This window comes from Ovis aries, chromosome 1 (genome assembly GCF_016772045.2).
Source record: "Ovis aries strain OAR_USU_Benz2616 breed Rambouillet chromosome 1, ARS-UI_Ramb_v3.0, whole genome shotgun sequence".
Classification (NCBI taxonomy): Eukaryota; Metazoa; Chordata; class Mammalia; order Artiodactyla; family Bovidae; genus Ovis; species Ovis aries.
The window spans coordinates 111,721,149-111,740,705 of record NC_056054.1 but is presented as its reverse complement, the minus strand read 5'-3'; the positions used below and the strand labels follow the sequence as shown (position 1 = coordinate 111,740,705).

Genomic DNA, 19,557 nt, shown 5'->3' with positions numbered 1-19,557 from the left:
AAGTTTGAATACCACTGATCAAGCAAAACCTCTCTTTCATAGGCAAAGACACTGAAATCAAGAGATAAGTGGTTTGCACATGCCTACTCAAATCTGCGTAGGTGGTTCACTACACTAGGGGTCCTGGGAGAAGGAGAGCTGAAACTCAGCCCACACACCACTCACCACTCACCAAGCCCTGCATCCTGGCAGAGGATTTCATCTACCTGGTGGAAGAAGCATAGTTTTCTCAGTTAAACAAAGGCCCTGGTTATAAAAAAAAAAAAAATCGCCTAGTTGCAGAACTGAAACTAAAACCTAGGTCCATCTGAATCCAAGACCAGTGGGTTGGTTTTTTTTGTGTTTGTTTTTTTTTTTTTTTGAGCCTCTTTAACTGCCAGCCCCTCTTGAATGTGCCCAAAGTTTGTCTTTTCAGTCCCAAAGCTCCTTTGAATTCCCAGGGATCCTGGCAGCCATGTGTGGTGTCCTGCTTCTTCATAGTGGTTTTCTTATCTCTGAAGATGGGTCAGGAAGCCCCATACACACAACATTTCTTTAAAATTCTCAGGTACCACAAGATAGCAATTCCCTCCCTGGCCTTCCCTTGGTATCTTTCCTTTCAATGTCTGCAGAATTCCCACAGCCCTTCACCAGGTATCAGGGTGTTCTGATCATTCCAGCAGTGTTTCCAGGGCAAGGCTGCCATAAGCACAAAGGTTACACATAGGTTTTCTAGAATGGTTCACTGTCTTTGTCACATCTTATCACATTTTATGATCAAATTCTCACCTTAGAAAATATGTTTTCTGCAACCATGGTATTCTCTCAAGTCAAAGAAAGAGGGTGGATTTTGGAATCAGACAGACATACGTTCAGATCTCAGCTTGGCTGTTAGAAATTGAGTGTCATTATGTAAGACACTCTACCTCACTGGGACTCAGTTTCCTCATCCATAAAATGAGAATAATTAGAACTAGGATAATAATTGTTGAGAAAGTTGTTGAAAAGATTAAAGAACATGATGAGTGTGAAATCCTAGTATTCTGCCTGTCCTATAGTAGTTACTAAATAAAAAGGACTTTCCCTTTTACCTTGCCAATTTTACATCATTAGAGTGAAAAAGTTTGGTGAGGCCTGTGGCTATCCCAAGTTCAGACATCCTAAAGCACTTGCTGTACACACACACACACAGAGTACAGATGAAATCCCACCACTGAAAAGTCATTCTTTTAGATTTAGAAGGTAATACTTTAGCCAAGGACATTCAAACCCATGGGAGAATTAGCTGAGAGAAAACTCCCCAGATGGAATACAGGAGAGCAACCTAAATTAGAAACAAGAGGAATGCAAGGGGAGCCATAACAGTCTTGGTGGCAGGGAACTAAAAGACAGTATTTCTCTTCTCTGTTTTATTCCTGGTCCTGGCAAGGAGTCTAGAGGAGTAGTAAGGGGAGGGAAGGTGTGAAGTAGTAGGTTCCTACTAGAAACATATTACACAGCAGATCCATAGGGAGGGAAAGTGCTGTTAGGTTGCATTTTTTTCTAACAAAAAGGTTAACTCACCATTCCAGAGGATTCATTTCAGTGATGGCTCCCTTCCTCCCCCTCTTGACAGAGCAGGTCTCCACTCCGCAAATTAAGGTGTTGAACTCCACCCAGGAAGATGGGAACTGCAGTCTCATGCTGGCCTGCATGGTGGAGAAAGGGGACCACGTGACTTACAACTGGAGTGAGGAAGCAGGCACCCCCCTGCTGAGTCCCACCAATAGCTCCCACCTCTTGTATCTCACTCTTGGCCCTCAGCATGCCAACAACGTCTACATCTGCATTGCGAGCAACCCCATCAGCAACAGCTCTCAGACCTTCATCCCTTGGTCCAGATGCAGCTCCAGGCCCCCAGGTAAGTGTCTGAGAGGCTGCTGTTATGCCACATTAATGATATGGACTGAGTCCCCACCTGGACCAATGCTCTGCTTCCATAGCCATAGCCTTCACCTTAGGAACAACACTTTATATTTTCTCTATGGTTTGTAAAATCCTCCCATGTGCATTCAGTGAGTGGCTACTCTTCATAATGAGCAAGGTGTCGTTATGCTCCATTCATAGTTGAGAAAACTAGTGAGAAATGATGGAACTAGACCCAGAGCCCTGGGTGAACCCTCCCCTCCCCTCCCCTCCTGCCTTTGTGCCAACCTACAAGGCAGGCGGGGTAAGGGAGTGTTGGGGGCAGGTCCTGACTTCCAATTCATGCTCCACTAACAGTGGGACGGTTCTACACCATCAATAAGTATTTATCAGTCACCTGTGCTGTAGGAAATTGGGAATAGATATAACATACAACGTCTGCTGTCCAGATAATACATGAAACATGTGCTCAATAATGAAAAGCAAGATGTAACAAAGGGAAACATTTTATGAAATGGACTATGACTCCCACAGCAGGTCAGAGGGTCAAGGGAGTCAGATCTCTGACTAAGACCTCTTGGGAAAGTGGTAAGTCATATAGCACTTTATTGTTGACAAAGCATTTCAACTGTATGATCTCTTTTTGTTCCTCACAATGGCCTTATCAGATAAGTGTTGTCCTCATTCTCATTTTATTACAGATTAGGAACTTGAAGCTCATAGCCTGTAAGAACCCTTCTTAAGTTTTTTCAGCTTATAAATGATAGTCAGAACCTAAACCTAGATCTTCTGATTAATCTTTCTCTGGAAAGATAAAGCATCATTATTTTGTTATCAAAAAGGAAGGAAGGGCTAGTTAAGTAAGCCCATCTCACTACTTGAGATTGGAAACAGATGACTGAGCCTTTTCACTAAGATCTTGTGTCTGTGCCTCAGGTAGGTTCAGGGGCAGAAGAACCAGTGTGCTGGCCCTGCCAGTCATTACCTGTGCCCCGACATTCTTCCTTCTGCATCCACTGAGGGTAAACAGGAATCATTCTGAGGAGACTCTTGCCCACAGTAGACCTGAGGTATATTTGGAAGGATTTTCCAGATAACCAAGGATCTAGGGACAGGGGAATCCAGCCAGGTCATGCCCTTCAGCATAGCATATCCAGTCAGCAACTCCCCTGAGGTATTCCAGATGGACTTCTGGGGAAATCCACCTGCCTTCTGCAACTAAGAGCTCCTTGGTGAGCCTCACCCACTGCATGTTACCTCCCTCAGCCACTCATGGCAGAGTTTTTCGGCCACCTATCCACTCACCTGAGGTGTCTGGCTGCTTGCCTACCTTGCACATGAACCACATTCAGAGGTTCTCCCCCAGTTCAAACCTCTCTCCCTGCCCACAGCTATTCAGAATGTGCTGGTGGGATCAAGAAAGCAGTCTTTCATGAGTGTAGAGTTTACAGAATGTAAACTCTAGGGGATCACAGACCCTTCATCCCTGCCTGACCCTGATCTCGGGTGCCTGCACCCGCAACTCCACTCAGAGTCCCCACAGATGCTGCGCCCACGCTGAGGGGATTACCAAAGTGCGCCATCACAAAGCTACCACCCTGATTCCAACTACTCTCCTCTTTCGCCTGGTTTTCTACAATAGCCTTCTTCCTGGTCTCCCTGCTGCCACCCTTGGCCCCCTGCAGTCTGTTCTCTACAAGCAGTCAGAACTAACCTTTGAAAACAATACTATGAGGAGCATCATTTTCTGTTTGGATTACTATTGGATCTCAAGTGTCACAGACCAAGCCCGATATATAGCAGAGATCAAACCCTGAGCCTTTGGAGTGGGAGCACTGTCTCCAAGACCCTAGACCAGAGAACTAACCCTAGGGGGTATCAAATAGTGAGAACTCACAAAAAGAAACCACTTGAATGCAAGACCCGGCATCACCCAACCACCAGTAACACCCTGTGCAGGACACCTCATCTAAAGAACAAACAAAACAAAAATACAAACCCAATCATCAGCAAACAAGATTACTGCTCACTCAGCCTTGCCCATCAGAGGAAAAACAAACAAAAACTCAGCACAAATCTCACCCAATATGAAGCTTACACAAACCACTGGACCAAGCTTAGGAGAGCAGAAATCAAAAGGAAGAAAGAATTCAACCTTCTTCAAGGAAAGAATTCAACTTTACTTGAAGCCTGGGAAAAGGAAACCTCAAACACAGTAAGTTAAAAGAAAATAATGAAAAGGCAGAGAAATACTACACAAATGAAGGGACAAACTAGAAACACAGAAGTCTAAATAAATGAAGAGGAAATAGAAAAACTACCTGAAAAAGAATTCAGAATAATGGCAGTAAAGTAGATCAAAAACCTTGAAAACAAAATGGAGAAAATGCAAGAATCAATTCACAAAGACCTAGAAGAATTAAAGAATAAACCTGCAAAGACAAATAACACAATTACTGAAATTAAAAATACTCTAGAAGAAATCAATAGCAGAATATCTGAAGCAGAAGAATGAATCAGTGAGCTGGAAGATAAAATGGTGGAAACAACTTCTGAAGAGCAGAATAAAGTAAAAAGAATGAAAAGAACTGAGGACAGTCTCAGAGACCTCTGGGACAATATCACATGCACCAACATTCTAATTATGGGGGCTCCCAGAAGAAGAGAAAAAGAAAGGGTATAGGAAAAATTTTGAAGAGATTATAGTTGAAAATTTCCCCAATATGGAAAAGGAAATAGTCAATCAAGTCCAAGAGGCACAAAGAGTCCCATATAGGATAAACCCAAGGAGAAACACACCAAGACACACACTAATCAAACTAACAAAGACTAAACACAAACAAAGAATATTAAAAGCAGTGAGGGATAAGCAACAGGTAACATACAAGGGAAACTCCATACACTTAACAGCTGATCTTTCAGCAGAAACTCTGCAGGCCAGAAGGGAATGGCAGGATATATTTAAAGTTCTGAAAAGGAAAAATCTACAACCAAGTTTGCTGTATCCAGCAAGGATCTTATTCAAAATTAATGGAGAAATAAACAGCTTTTCAGACAAGCAAAAGTTAAGAGAATTCAGTACCACCAAACCAGCTTTACAACAAATGTTAAAGGGTCTTATATAGTTAAGAAATACAAGGGAAGGGGAAAGATCTACAAAATCAACCCCAAATAATTAAGAAAATAGCAATAGGTACATATATGTCAATAACTACTTTAAATGTCAGTTCAGTTCAGCCGCTCAGTAGTGTCCGACTCTTTGCGACCCCATGAATCGCAGCACAGCAGGCCTCCCTGTCCATCACCAACTCCTGGAGTTCACTCAGATTCATGTCTATCGAGTCAGTGACGCCATCCAGCCATCTCATCCTCTATCATCCCCTTCTCGTCCTGCCCCCAATCCCTCCCAGCATCAAAGTCTTTTCCAATGTCAACTCTGCATGAGGTGGCCAAAGTACTGGAGTTTCAGCTTTAGCATCATTCCTTCCAAAGAACACCCAGGGCTGATCTCCTTCAGAATGGACTGGTTGGATCTCCTTGCAGTCCAAGGGACTCTCAAGAGTCTTCTCCAACACCACAGTTCAAAAGCATCAATTCTTTGGTGCTCAGCCTTCTTCACAGTCCAACTCTCACATCCATACATGACTACTGGAAAAACCATAGCCTTGACTAGACGGCCCTTTGTTGGCAAAGTAATGTCTCTGCTTTTGAATATACTATCTAGGTTGGTCATAACTTTCCTTCCAAGGAGTAAGCGTCTTTTAATTTCATGGCTGCAGTCACCATCTGCAGTGATTTTGGAGGCCCAAAAATAAAGTCTGACTCTGTTTCCACTGTTTCTCCATCTATTTCCCATGAAGTGATGGGACCAGGTGCCATGATCTTCGTTTTCTGAATGTTGAGCTTTAAGCCAACTTTTTCGCTCTCCTCTTTCACTTTCATCAAGAGGCTTTTGAGTTCCTCTTCACTTTCTGCCATAAGGGTGGTGTTATCTGCATATCTGAGGTTTTGATATTTCTCCCGGCAATCTTGATTCCAGCTTGTGTTTCTTCCAGTCCAGCGTTTCTCATGATGTACTATGCATAGAAGTTAAATAAGCAGGGTGACAATATACAGCCTTGACGTACTCCTTTTCCTATTTCGAACCAGTCTGTTGTTCCATGTCCAGTTCTAACTGTTGCTTCCTGACCTGCATACAGATTTCTCAAGAGGCAGGTCAGGTGGTCTGGTATTCCCATCTCTCTCAGAATTTTCCACAGTTTATTGTGATCCACACAGTCAAAGGCTTCGGCATAGTCATTAAAGCAGAAATAGATGTTTTTATGGAACGCTCTTGCTTTTTCTATGATCCAGTGGATGCTGGCAATTTGATTTCTGGTTCCTCTGCCTTTTCTAAAACCAGCTTGGACATCTAGAAGTTCACAGTTCATGTATTGCTGAAGCCTGGCTTGGAGAATTTTGAGCATTACTTTACTAGCATGTAAACTCTAGATCTAGTGTTACCCTTTTTACTCACAAGGATAAGCCACTTAACCTAAGACTCGGATTCTTTATCTAAAATAATACCTGAAAAATTTTCTTGACTATGTATCAATTATGTGGACTCTCATTTAATCCTCACAGCAACCAAATAGTATTTATATCCCCACCTTACAGATGAGGAAACAAAGATATGCAAAAGTCACACACTGAGCAAGTGGCAGAGTTGAGTTGTCTGATCCTGAAATCCTCATGGGTACTATCAGAATAGATAATATACTTTTAAAATGCCTTATAAATCATAACAAATATGTGTGTTTTTCCTTCGTAGCTGAAAAAACGGTAGTCCTCACCTCAGCACAGCCTTCTCTGGCCATAGCAACCCTCTTAGGGCACCAAATGTTTTACCCTGACCCATCTCAGAAAAGAAGAATAATTCTCTTCATGTTCCTCAGTATGGTTTAACAAGAATTTAGTTAATGCATCTCAAAGTCTTGGCCATAAAGCTTCTGCTAGAGGCACTTAGTTCAGGACATTCTTAAAAAAACATATAAAGGGACTTCCCTGGTTGTCCAGTGGTTAAGACTGCACTTCCACAGCACAGGGCATGTAGCTCAGAGGATAAAGCATCTGCCTACAATGAGGGAGACCCACGTTTGATCCCTGGGTCAGGAAGATCCCCTGGAGAAAGAAATGGCAACCCACTGCAGTACTCTTGCCTGGAAAATCCCATGGATGGAGAAGCCTGGTAGGCTATAGTCCATGGGGTTGCAAATAGTCAGAGACAACTGAGCGACATCACTTTTTCTTTCCAGGGAATAAGATCATACATGGCACATGACATGGCCAAAAAATAAAATAAAAATTGAATATAAAATGTTTAAAAAGGAAAGAAAAAAGAAACATGTAAAGATGTTTGAGTGGTCCATCTAAACCACTTTGAGGACCGAGTATGCACTAGTGTGACCAGATTTACTGGATATGGAGCAGGCCTTCATGAGATGGGGAGGGACAAGAAGCAGCAGAAACATGGAACCATGGGAAAACCCTGTCAGGACCTCAACTCAGGCATTAAGGCAACTACTCAGCAGCCATTGCACTTTCTTGGACCTCTGTTTCATTATATGTAAACTGAAAAGGGTGAACTCCTGAAGCTCTTTCCCGAGTAAGTAGTCTATAAGTCCATTTTTATGTACATTAATAAGAAATGCTAATGAAGGATTACCGTTTGTATATTCATTTCCTAGGGGTGTTGTAAAAAGGTGCTGCAAAGTCAGTGACTTACATAACCGAAGTTTATTGTCTCACAGTTCTGGAGGCTAGAAGTTCAAAATCAAAGTGTCAATAGTGTTGTTTCTTCTGACGGCCATGAGGGAAGGAGCTGTTCCATGCTTCTCTCCTTGGCTTGGAGATAACTGTCTTCTCCTTTTGTCTCTTCACATTGTCTTCCCTCTCTGCGTATATCTGTCCTGATTTCCACTTATTAAAATGACACCAGTCATATTGGATTAGGACCCACCTATAATTACTTTGCTAGGGTTGCCATAACAAAAACACCACAGATGAGGTGGTTTAAATAACAGAAATTTACTTTCTCACAGGAGAAAGGAGGCTAGAAGTCCACGATCAAAGTGTTGGAAGGGTTGATTTTTTCCTGAGGGCTCCCTCCTGTACGGCAGATGGCTGTCTTCTTGCTGTGTCTTCATGTGGTCTCTGCATGCTCATCCCTAGCGACTTTGTATGTCCAGATTTCCTCTTACAAGGACACTAGTAAGATTAGATTCAGATCCACCCTAATGACCTCATGTTAACTTGATTACCTCTGTAAAGACCCAGTCTCCAAATAAGGTCACATTTTAAGGACTTCAACATATGAATTTTTGGGGAAACACAGTCAACCCATAACACAAATAGAGATCCCCTGCCCTGCCTCCAGGGATGGGGAACCACAGCATTCGAGAACCAAATCACACAGCTAGTCTGTGGCATGCCATTTTCAGTACACCAGATTGCCTAAATATGGAAAACAGAATTTTATTATTTCGTTGATTTGGGTTTGCAAAAGAATATCACTGATTTTTAAAATACCATGCTTGGTTCAACAAACAAAACATTACTGAGATTCTGCTATGTTCCAACGTTGTGCTAGGTGCTGAGAACACAAAGACAAAAAAAAAGACACACTCTTTGCTCTTAAGAAAGGGAATAGCTCTATAAGTAACTATTATTCCAGGTTAAGTAGTACAATAGGGGCAAAACAGAAATATGTGCAAGTTAACCCAGAGGAGGGAATGATTGACATTGTTTCAGGGAATCAGAAAGAGCATCATGGAGAATGTGACACAAACTAGGTGTTGAAGAATAGATAGAAATTACCCAAACAGATAAGAGAAAGACACTCAAGGCAGAGAGAAAAGCAGATATAACTGGGCCTTGTTCTGTATTGTCCTATGGTATTCTGATGGGAACTAATAGATAGTTTTAGACAGAGGATAATGTGATTAGTTTTGCATTTCAGAGAGAATTTTCAGTGGTGTGGACAGTAGACTGTGGTGGGGAAGAAGCAGAAGAAAAAGAAACTAGCTGTGGGGAGGGCCCATTATTGCAGTTACCCATCAAGAGATGATGAGTCCTGAGCCAGAGCACTGGTTGTTCCCTTAACAAAGATCTCATTCAAGGGAGGGAAATCCCAGTCTTGGGATGATGTGGTGGGGTATGAGGATTTGCTAGAGGTCTCTTTGTTATCTATAATAAGGACAGTGATCTTGAGACATTTTTCACTTTCCTTAATGAAAAATTCGAATGGTAATGATGTGATGAAAGCAAATGTAACATGATGTCAGCACTGGTTCTCATCAGGACTCAGACTAAACCACACAAGAACGTATTTGTTTTTCAAGATCTTTTTTTCCTAACAATTGTCCAGGCTCTCCATCATATATTCATCTTTATTCCACTTGTTATCTCAGTGTTTTACAGCAAGAAATACCTTCATATCTATTGTTATGAAGCCTCTTTACTACAAAGTACTTTCTTCGTGGCTCAGTGGTGAAAAAAAAAAAAAATCTACCTACCAATACAGGAGATGCGGGTTCAATCTCTGGGTCAAGAAATTTCCCTGGAGAAGAAAATGGCAACCAGTATTTTCCAGTATTCCTGCCTGGGAAATCCATGGACAGAAGAGCCTGGCAGGCTACAGTATACAGGGTCCCAAAGAGCTGGACATGATTTAGTGACTAACAACAACAACAAAAAAACAAATCCAAGGATGCTACCAAGCCTTCTCCTAGGTCATGTTAATGTGGGTCAGCACTGGACAGTGAGTGACTTGCTGCCATCTTTCATGACTGTGTTCTGAAATAGTTCTGTCTGTGCAGTAGTGAGTAATACTAAACCTTAAACAGTTGAACTCAGAGGGAATGCCCCTGGGAGCTCATTTTGAAAAGAGGACCCCTTTCAGTAGATTAGCAAAAGGTTGGCTCAGCAAGTCTAGGTTAGCTCAGTGGAAGGAAAATCTGACGCCTGCCAGTGAGCTCCGGGGGCTCCCCCTTTCTAACAAGGCCATCTCATCAAAAGGGAGCTCCCATTGCTACTGAGTCATCTAGCTGTTCTGTGTACAGGCAAGTCCCTCTCCCTGGTACTCCCAACCCAGGAAACATGGCAACAATCTTGGAAGGATGAAACCTGTCCCCTCTCATGGACCAGAGCCCTGTCACGTGGCCACACCTGCTACACAGGAAGCTGAGAAATGGAGTCCTTAGCTGGCCAGTCATGTGACTGGACAAGACTTGCTTTGTCGGGGAAGGATGAAAATGGCCCCAGGGGTTACACCCAGTCGTCCCTGCAACGCAATGCTGGGTGGGATAGCAAGTGTGAGGGATTTTTCTGGAAGCTGAGAACTCTGTGTAATAATTTTTACTTGGGTGGCGCCATATCTTAAATTAGTGTATGGTTTGGGACCACCCTTCCCCCACTCCCAATTCTGAGAGGAAGCTGCCACCAACAAAAAGGTGTCTCTTGAAGATGACTGACTTCTTCACGTTGATGTGCTCCAGGCAGACAGCCTTGCTGACAGACCACATGAAAGGCCGGAAAGAGATATGGCGCTCTCAGACCGTTATATTAGCATCTCGGTATCTCCTGGGGTGAGCTACATTTGTTTCTCAGATCCTTTTTATTTTCTTCTTTATCTTCCCTTAAACAATTAGAATTTGGGGACTTGAGAGAGACTTTTGTGTTTCTGTGGCAGCAGACTTTCAGAGATAAATAAAAAAGGCCCTTCAGCCTTTTCCTTAGAGGCGTGGCTACCTGCCGAGTTATCAGGTCTAAAGCACAGCCAATCAAATAGAAGACCAAAGGATGGAAACTCACGCAAAGAACTCTTCATAAATGGCACTGGAGTTCTCAACCAGCCTGCTCAGCTGTCTCTAAGAGGTTCCACGGAGGGGGAAAGTCCTAAGTCTCCTCTTTAAGAATGTTCAGGGACTTCCCTGGCAGTGGTTAAGACTTTTCCTTCCAGTACAGGGGGTGTGGGTTTGATTCCTGGTTGGAGAGCTAAGATCTCATGTGCCTTTGGCCAAAAAACCAAAATATAAAACAGAAACAACGTTGTAACAAATTCAATAAAGATTTTTTTTAATGATTTTTTTATTTTTATTTTTTAAAGAAGACTGTTCAGATAAGGATTCTTTTTGGACAAAGACCGGGACCTGTGGACCCCAGAACAATGTTGATCTGATTTCTGAGCATCGTCATCCTGAGGGGCCTCACTATATGAGCAAAAAGAGGGAGAACAAAAAGAGCCAGAGTCCCTGCCACAGGAAGTGGTGGTTTGAAAATGGGAACACAGATGGTGCTGAGAGCACAGATGCACACCTTGTTTCTGGTTCCATTCGGCTATAATAAAGCACTGCCAAGTAGGTCATTGATTGTTCCCTTCCACTCCTGCCTTGGGCCATTCAGAAGGTGACCCTGCATTCCTTCTGAGACCTTCTTATTTTGTGTATGTGCATGCACGCTCAGTCATGTCCGACTCTTTGCAACCCCACAAACTGTGGCCCTCCAGGCTCCTCTGTCCATGGAATTTCCCAGCCAAAGGGTATATGGCAGTCTTCTCCAAGCTTCATTCTATGGCTCCTAATTTAATTTAACTTAAATCACTTGTCCACCACGTGCATATTGAGTGCCCCCTGCGCTATACTGTGTCATGTGGAAAGGGGAATGCGTGTGAAGCATAAGGTACAGGATCTACCTTCAAGGAGTTTACCATCTAGATAGGATTCCTACACCTTACTGGGTTAGAACTCATGGTCATATTAAAGAAACCACTATTAGAATTCCTCTCTGGGAGGGAACAGAGCTTCTTTAGGATAAAGAGCTTCATAAATGCTTTATGAAGAGTATAAGCTGCTCTTTATGGAGAACAGAAGATAAGACCTCCCTTCCCCAAACAATCCAGCTGTAGGTTCAATACTTCTGTGTTATAATGGGGGAAGCTGTTGCTTATGCAGATATAGGAAGAGAAAGATAGGGTCTGAGCCTCTCACGTGTTAGAAACCTTCCCTTTTCATGATGGAATCTGCTCCTTGTGAACTTCCAAATCTACAGTAGAGGATTTGAACCCATGACATTCTCTTTGTTTGTTTGTTTTTGCTACACCACACAGCATGCTGCACCGCACAGCAGGCAGGATCTTAATTCCCAGACCAGCTACTGAGCTCATGCCCCGTGCAGTGGAAGCATAGAGTCTTAATCACTAGATCACCAGGGAAATCCCCCAACAAAATTCTTAGTATAGGTTTTTTGGTTTTGTTTTATTTGTGTGTGTGTGTGGAAATGGGTGAAGACACTGAACCTTGCACTCAGGACAGCTCAGACTACAGGGCTGCAGGAGAGAAAACTCAGGGGACTATAGGAAGTTATTGACAGAAATTAAAGAGATCGTGAGCAGCCTGACCCCCGCAAGCTGTAGAAGTAGCTTTTTGTCCATATTTATTTAAATTCCCAAAGGCAGTCCATAACATTTAGTTTCCGTATGCATATCATAATTGAATAAGAGCACCAAAAAGGTGAGCACCAAGTGTAGAAGCTACACCTGGGAAGCATGTGGTGAATAAACATCAATTCCACTTGCCTTGGGATTCCCAGGTGGTGCTAATGTTAAGGAACCCCTCTGCCAATGCAGGAGATGCAGGTTTGATCCCTGGATCAGGAAGATCCCTTGGAATGAGGGCATGACAACCTACTCCAGTATTCTTATCTGGAGAATATCCATGGGATGGAGAATCTCATGGACAGAGGAGCCTGGTGGGCTACAGTTCTTAGGGCCGCAAAGAATCGGATACAACTCTTTGTTGTGATAAATCAGAAGTGATTTATCATGCACTCACTACATGCTAGATTCTAGGCATTGCTCTAAGCATTTTCCATATGTTATTTCATTGGTTCATCAGAACAACTCTGCGAACTGAATATTTTTATGTTTGTTTTGCCATTGAGGAAACAGGGACCCCAGCGGGTAGGCGGCCTCTGGAGGTCACAGAGCTATCAAGCGGTAGACCCAGAATTTGAGTCCATCTGTCTGGCTCCAGGTGCCCTCCCTGAAGACAGTCTCCACAGCAAAGATAATTTTAAGATGTAGGACATAAATCAAGGGGCTTCAGAGTCCAAAGGAGAGGGAAGAATGGGAGCTGGAGTGGAAGGATAAGTTACACAGAGCAACTAAGCTTGGCCTGGGACCAGGGCTAGGCAGGCGACGGGACTGGTGAAGGTGCTGTGGGAGGAAGCACACCTGCAGATGTGGGATGAAGGGTGGTGAAGGGTGAGCTGGGGCTCAAGAGCTTTTGACTCCGAATATCTGCCAGGCATCCTACCCTGCTGCTGCTCATTGTAAGAGGCCTCACCTCCATAGGCTAGAACAAACAGTGAAGTCTTCATGTCTCTTCTCACCTGTTTTGGCCTTTGCCCTCTTCTGTGACTCTAGGTATGCTTGCCTGAGTCTCAGTTTTCTCAACATAAAACTAGTGAGCTGAGTCAGATAAACTCAGTAATTCCTTTAAAGTTAAAAAAGTCTGTGGTCCTATAACTTACATCCTCCAGTAGATTCATATGAATCAGTATCCAAAGATTAAGGGGGAAATTGGGGCTTATGAAATATCTTTCAGGACTGTGACCAGGTTGCCTTTCAGATGAGGCTGACCTGGCAGAAGTTGGTCATATATGTCATAGGACAAGAGGAGCAGATAGCTTTCATCCTCCTGAGACCCTGAAAAGAGAGAGCCGTTGCTATTATGTCCTCTGGGCCAGTAATATGCCCCACTTATTTTTAGTTTATCTGAGTAGGTAGGTGGCTGGGCTGTCACAACAGAAGAAACTCTCATTTGGCAGGTGTTACTTATGCACTTATGTCATCTTCTATTTTCTAGTTTTACTTTAATTAATTTACTTAACTATCTTGCTATTTTCTAGTTTTAGGTACACCACCTTATTGGTTTTATTATTTTTATAAACGAAATTTGAAAGAAATGCTACTTTTTAAATTCACTTTTGTACTTGCAGTGCTTATTCTTAAATTAACTGTTGTTTTAGAAGGTCTCAAAATACATGAGGGAAGAAAAAAGAGGAAATAGTCTTGAAATACTACGTGCTACTATAACCGTCTGCTGGGTCCATCCCATGGGTTGAAGAAACCTGGTGGTACTTAGGCTGCGGGCCCTGCTTCTTTATCTTAGGTTCGAAAGGTTTCTCCATGAGTTTTCTGGTGTTGGCAACATAAGCACTAATCAATCTGTCACTATTCCTCAGATACACACACACACACACACACACACACACACACACACACACACACGTGAAGCGGGCTCTCAGCAACCGTCAGCCATTCAGGCTAGAGCTGTTCACAGGGCAACTCCAGCTTCCGCACTGACTTTGTACTCATTTCAGGCTTTATGTAAATTTAAAAGCCTTCTTACAATTCTGCTTGCACCCTTGGTTTTTGATTGGGGGTCATGTGACTGCTAAAATTGTTATCTGGCAGGGTTAAAATGTGTTTAGTTCTGGGAAGAAACGCTATAATCAAGAAGCTTACAAAACCCCAGTTCAGTGGGATTCCCTGGGATGACTTGATGTGTTAAAGACCTAAAAAGAAAAAAATATTTTCAAATCCTGGAGGCAACTTCTGCTCATCTATCAGGCCCAGCTGGATCTTGGCAGGATGCATTTTCAGTTTGTTGCAACTTCAGGCTATATACCCCTGGCCAACTCTGTAAATGTCTGAATTGTTTCTGTAAGTACCCTGCCCTTCTGTCCCCTACTTATTCCTTTCTTTCAGTTACTTCCCAGCAAATCCATCACAGATTTAACAACAAACAGCCTGATTCCACAATCACCTTAACAAGTTACCCTTACACATTAATGTAACAGTACCTCCTGATGTCTTTCTGCTTAGAATGTGAATGCTATTACTTCACTTAGAACCCTAGTGCTTTGGGTTGTCTGCCACTGTTCATTACCCTGATGTAACTTAACCCCAAGCCCATATATCTCCCTGACTCTCCAAGAAGTCTGCCTTCAATATTCAGCCATATTTCTACTCTTAGACCAACTTATAGTTCTCAAGGATCTCTGTGCCCGCTTCCTTATCCACAAAATGGGAGTAATGAGTATCTACCTCATAGGATTGCTCTGAGGATTAAATGCATTAATAGACAAGATGCACTAAAAAATGCTTGGTCCATTGTAAATGCTCAGTAAGTATCTATTATTATCTTATTGAGACAAATGTCTTATTTACTAAGGTTCAGAAGGATTTGGTAAAGGAGGGAGAGGAGAGAAAGCAATGAAAACTGGCTCTCTGATTTTTAACTTAGTGACTGGTACTCTAGTGCTAATATTAAACACGGGAATGATTCAGAGGAAAACTACATGCTTTTCTTTCAGTTCAGGTCTAGTGGGTTCAATACAATTATTTGCATGGAAGGACAATAATAGCACTATTGTGTTTATTTTAGAAGTAAAGTAGACCCTCCTTCCTTCTGGTGTCTCATGAGAACTGTGTGGGAGCGTGGGGACAGCATGTGGAGCCATCATGTTGTTTTTACCGAAATGGATACAGGACACATTAGAAATTTACAGAGAAACCTAGCAGAGAGATTGACTTAGGAAAAAACAAAGATAAGTTTAGCTTTAGTCACGTGGTAAAATGTCTAAAGTGAAGTGAAAAATAAAACATCTGAGTAGAAGAGTCTTTACAAAAACTAGGTGTATGGAAGTCAAATATAGCGACAGAAATCAGGATAAGGAAAGAGATCTGGAACTCTTCAGTGGGCTAAATTTGATCTCTAAAGCCATGAGAATGAATGCCTCCCTTGAGAAAGAACATAGGCAGAAAACACGAGGCTAGGTCTCCCCACTTCTGCGTGGGATGTTTTTAAACTCACAGCACTTTTGAGTTTGCCCTTTAACTTCTTATTTTTCAGAATCAAGACAATGGGGACTATATACTGGGCTCTTCTTAGGGGGCATCGTTGGCATTATCATGATTCTCCAAGTGGTGATACTACTGTTGAGAAGAAGAGGTAGGTGTTTGACAACAAAGAGATTCTTATCAGGCTCCCTGTGGTAAGCAGGGGACCTCTCCCCACAATCACTTGCTCTCACCATTTGGCTTTCTGCAGGGAGCAAGCGCCTTTGCAAAAACACTAAATAAACATATCCTGAGACCTTGCTTAATTCAGTCTCATTCAACATGTCTTGCTTGATCGCTACCCCCACCCCCCCATGCTAGCCTATAGGGATGAAAGGAAAGATGAACCACAGGTATCTAACACAGGAGACATTACACAGATAATTTAAATTCAGTATGACTAGCACTGCAGCTGAAGTGTGTATAGGATGCTGAAGGGGGCCAGATAAGAGGCTGAAACTAGGAGCAGAGTTCAGAGGAGTCTTGGATCTTGTTTAAGTGAAGCTATATCTACTGACTGATAAAAAGAACCTTATAGTAAGATGTTTTTACCCAAGGGTTGAAACCTTTCTATATTTTCTTTTTACGCTTAAGATATGTCTCTGAGACTTAGCAATGGGGTAACCAAGGCACAGAGAGGCTAAGTGACTCCTGCAAGTTAGCCCAACTGGTTGGTGAGGGAATCAGAACTGCAACCATATGTTCTAACTCCCAGGGTATGTTCCTCTGGGAAGGCCCATAGGTCATCAGAAGACAGCAGAGGGAATACAGTTTACTACGATTTAGCACATATTCTGACTCACCTTGGTCAAGCGTGCAATCTATAAGGTCACTTAAAGCCAAACTAAATAGTTATGGAAAGTCACCCAGGGTGGACTGAAACAATTAAGATCCAATGACTCCCTTGAAGTTTCAATGCCTAGCATTAGTATCTCCTGGCCTCTCCTCCACATTGTCCTGTGATTCAATATCTCAAGCCCGTGTGCTCTCCTTGGCCACATTACCCACCACCCGCCCACGCTAGCAGCAGAAGCTCCTGCTCCACAATCAGGACAGGTCCCTGGGCTGGTCTGCCCACGGGGAAGGTGGAACTTGATCTTCACACCACCGATCTGATGGCCAATCTCATTCTCAAGCAGATTAATGTTCTCCACATACAACCTTCTTGGAAAAGCCCTACCTCAGCACTCTGATGTTGGTTTTGCTTATATAAAATAATCTAGGTCATAGCAGGCCACCTACCTTGTCTCATTTCCTCCATCTAAGTGGTAGCTGGGGAGGAACTGTGAGGGGGTGGGGCGATTCAGACAGACACCACAATGAAAGCTTATGGGGATGAGGCAGGGTAACCACTGTTGGCTAAGACGATGAAGAAGCACTGAAATACTAGCAGTGAGAAAACTGAGATTAACATACCTGCATTAACCCTGCTGGTGAAGGCCCTGGGATCCTAACCCACACTGTCCTCAGCTACATGCTGCTATCACGTGGTTGCCTCTGAAGGGACTAGTACTCCCCACCCCGCAGTAATTCTCTATCACTTTTCCCAACACAAATACCCATCCTTGTTTCTAATCACTGTGTATTCTTTGTAAGCCAGGAACACTCAAAAATCTTGCCTTAAATCTGTGGTTAAAACCTATACTCAATTACTGTAACCCCATAAGACTTGGTTCAAGAGATGTTATTGGCAACTTCTATCGGTGTCATTTCCAGAATGCAGTCCATGCAAAGGATTTCAAATGGACTCTCTGGAAATTCTGGGCTCAAAAGGTACATTGGGTAAGAACAGAGATTTTAGCCTTCAAGTGCAGACTTTGCCACTTATGAGTTCTGTGATCAAACAGATAATCTAACTTCTCCTCTGCAAAATGGGGATAATAATACATACTTCATGGCGTTTTTATGTGGATTCAAGAGTCAATACCAGAAAGCACTGATAAATGATGGATAATAGATGGATAAATAGATGGATCGATGCATATACACACACAAATAAAGTGTTTAATGCAGGCATTACTATTTAAATCCTGTTGCCAGCAGAGGGCAGCACTGGAAGGCTCTGGGATGGGCACAGAGAGTGGATTTAAAGTATCAATACTTGAGGTTAGGGCAGCATGAGATAACTTAAGGCTGCAGGTAAGAGCTGAAAAAGAATAGTAGACAGTCCACTCCTTTATTTTACAGTGAAGGTAGGAGAAGAGATCCATTGAGATGGCATGTGTTACCTAATGCCACACAACTAGTGAGGACTAGAAGGTAGATGCCCCAGTTTGAAGGCCAAGAACTTTTTCATTAGATCCTAAGATCTCAGTGACTAGAGTTGAGCTGGCTCATGAAAACTTGTCCCTGCATTGAGGAGAAAATGCATGAGACTGAATTATCTTGATCCAGCAGTCTTTTTGAGAAGCAACATTCAGCCTTTTGCATCTCTCTGACCGTTTAAGACTGTCCCCTCTATTGTAATTTTCAGCTTGAGCTGACCTGAAAGGCTGAAAGTCCTTAAGGACTGGAATTTATTCTGTACCATCTCTGTTCCCCTGCAACACTGATGACAGTGCTGAGTGAGGGTTATAACTGTGCAGACACTCCAGATTTGAACTGAAAGGATGTATTTCACAGAACTAACTTGCAACCCCTCTGTTATCTCCTCTGATCACCCAACTTCTATTCTCCATTCCCATATCCAAACATATGCACACTCCTCAGCCAATGATCCACTCAGACCAAAAAAGGGAAGTTGCAACCACCAGGAAGGTAGGCACTCCATGCCCACACCCACACAGGAAAACCATATTTTGGTTTCTTTGAATTCTCTGAGCTTCTCCTGGGGCTGCCCATCATTTCCTCCCCAAGGGTCACACCTCAAGCAGCACGTTCCACCACCTTTATCACGAACATACACACAAGGCCTTTTCCTTCCAAATAAAAATATACCTCTCCTAGGTGCTATTTCCTCAGATACATGTCTAGCTTTTTAAGAGAATAAATTAACTGCTGTTAAAATAAGTCTGCCCTAAATACTGTGATTTCCTCTGCGTTAAGCCCCATTGCTTTTGCTTAGATTTTGGAATAGTCCCCAAAACAGGCATCCTTGCTTCTGTATTTTCCCTCCATCATTCTCATCGCTACATGATGCATGCAGGGAATACCATGAAACATCAGAAAGAATGAGATTGATCTATTGCTTTAGCAAGGAAAATGTCCTCAATATATGGTAAGGAAGAAGGTCGTATTACAGAGAAGTGTGTATGGAATGACCATATTTGCATTTAAAAAATCTATACAAGTGTCCAGAACCACACTGCCTAATTTGGTGGTCACCAGCCACATGTGGCTATTTAAATTTAAATTAATTAGAATTAAGTGCAATTGTTTTAAAATTTTTATTGAAGTATAGTTCATTTATAACATTGTGTTAATTTCTGCTGCACAGCACAGTGATTCAGTTATGCATTTATGTATATTCTTTTTCATAGTATTGAAAGCAATTTAAAATTGAATTGAGTTGAACTGAAGGTTCAATTCCTCAGTTGCATTAGCCTCAGTTCAAGTGCTCAGTAGTCATGTGAGACTTGTGGCTACTTAGACTGCTGACAAGGAACATTTCCATCATCAAAGATGAAGTTCTGTTGTTCAGAGTTCATCTGGAAGGAGATACATCAAATTGTTGAAAACTATTACTTCTGAGAATGAAATCATGCTGGTTACTGGGTGAAGGAGGAAGGAGG

The 19,557-nt window shown here is 42.6% G+C and overlaps 1 protein-coding gene across 3 annotated transcripts in view; it reads left to right on the top strand.

The window, feature by feature from the left end:
• Window positions 1-19,557, top strand: part of SLAMF1 (signaling lymphocytic activation molecule family member 1) — a 38,726-nt gene that overhangs the window by 9,511 nt on the left and 9,658 nt on the right. For 2 of the 3 annotated variants that reach the window (XR_006059652.2, NM_001040288.2), the window contains 2 exon segments: window positions 1,595-1,879; window positions 15,840-15,938. Coding sequence is in view for 2 of the 3 variants with exons in the window: in NM_001040288.2 (NP_001035378.1) it covers window positions 1,595-1,879; window positions 15,840-15,938 (384 nt within the window). In the remaining variant the exon portion in view is untranslated. 3 annotated transcript variants of the gene reach the window in all.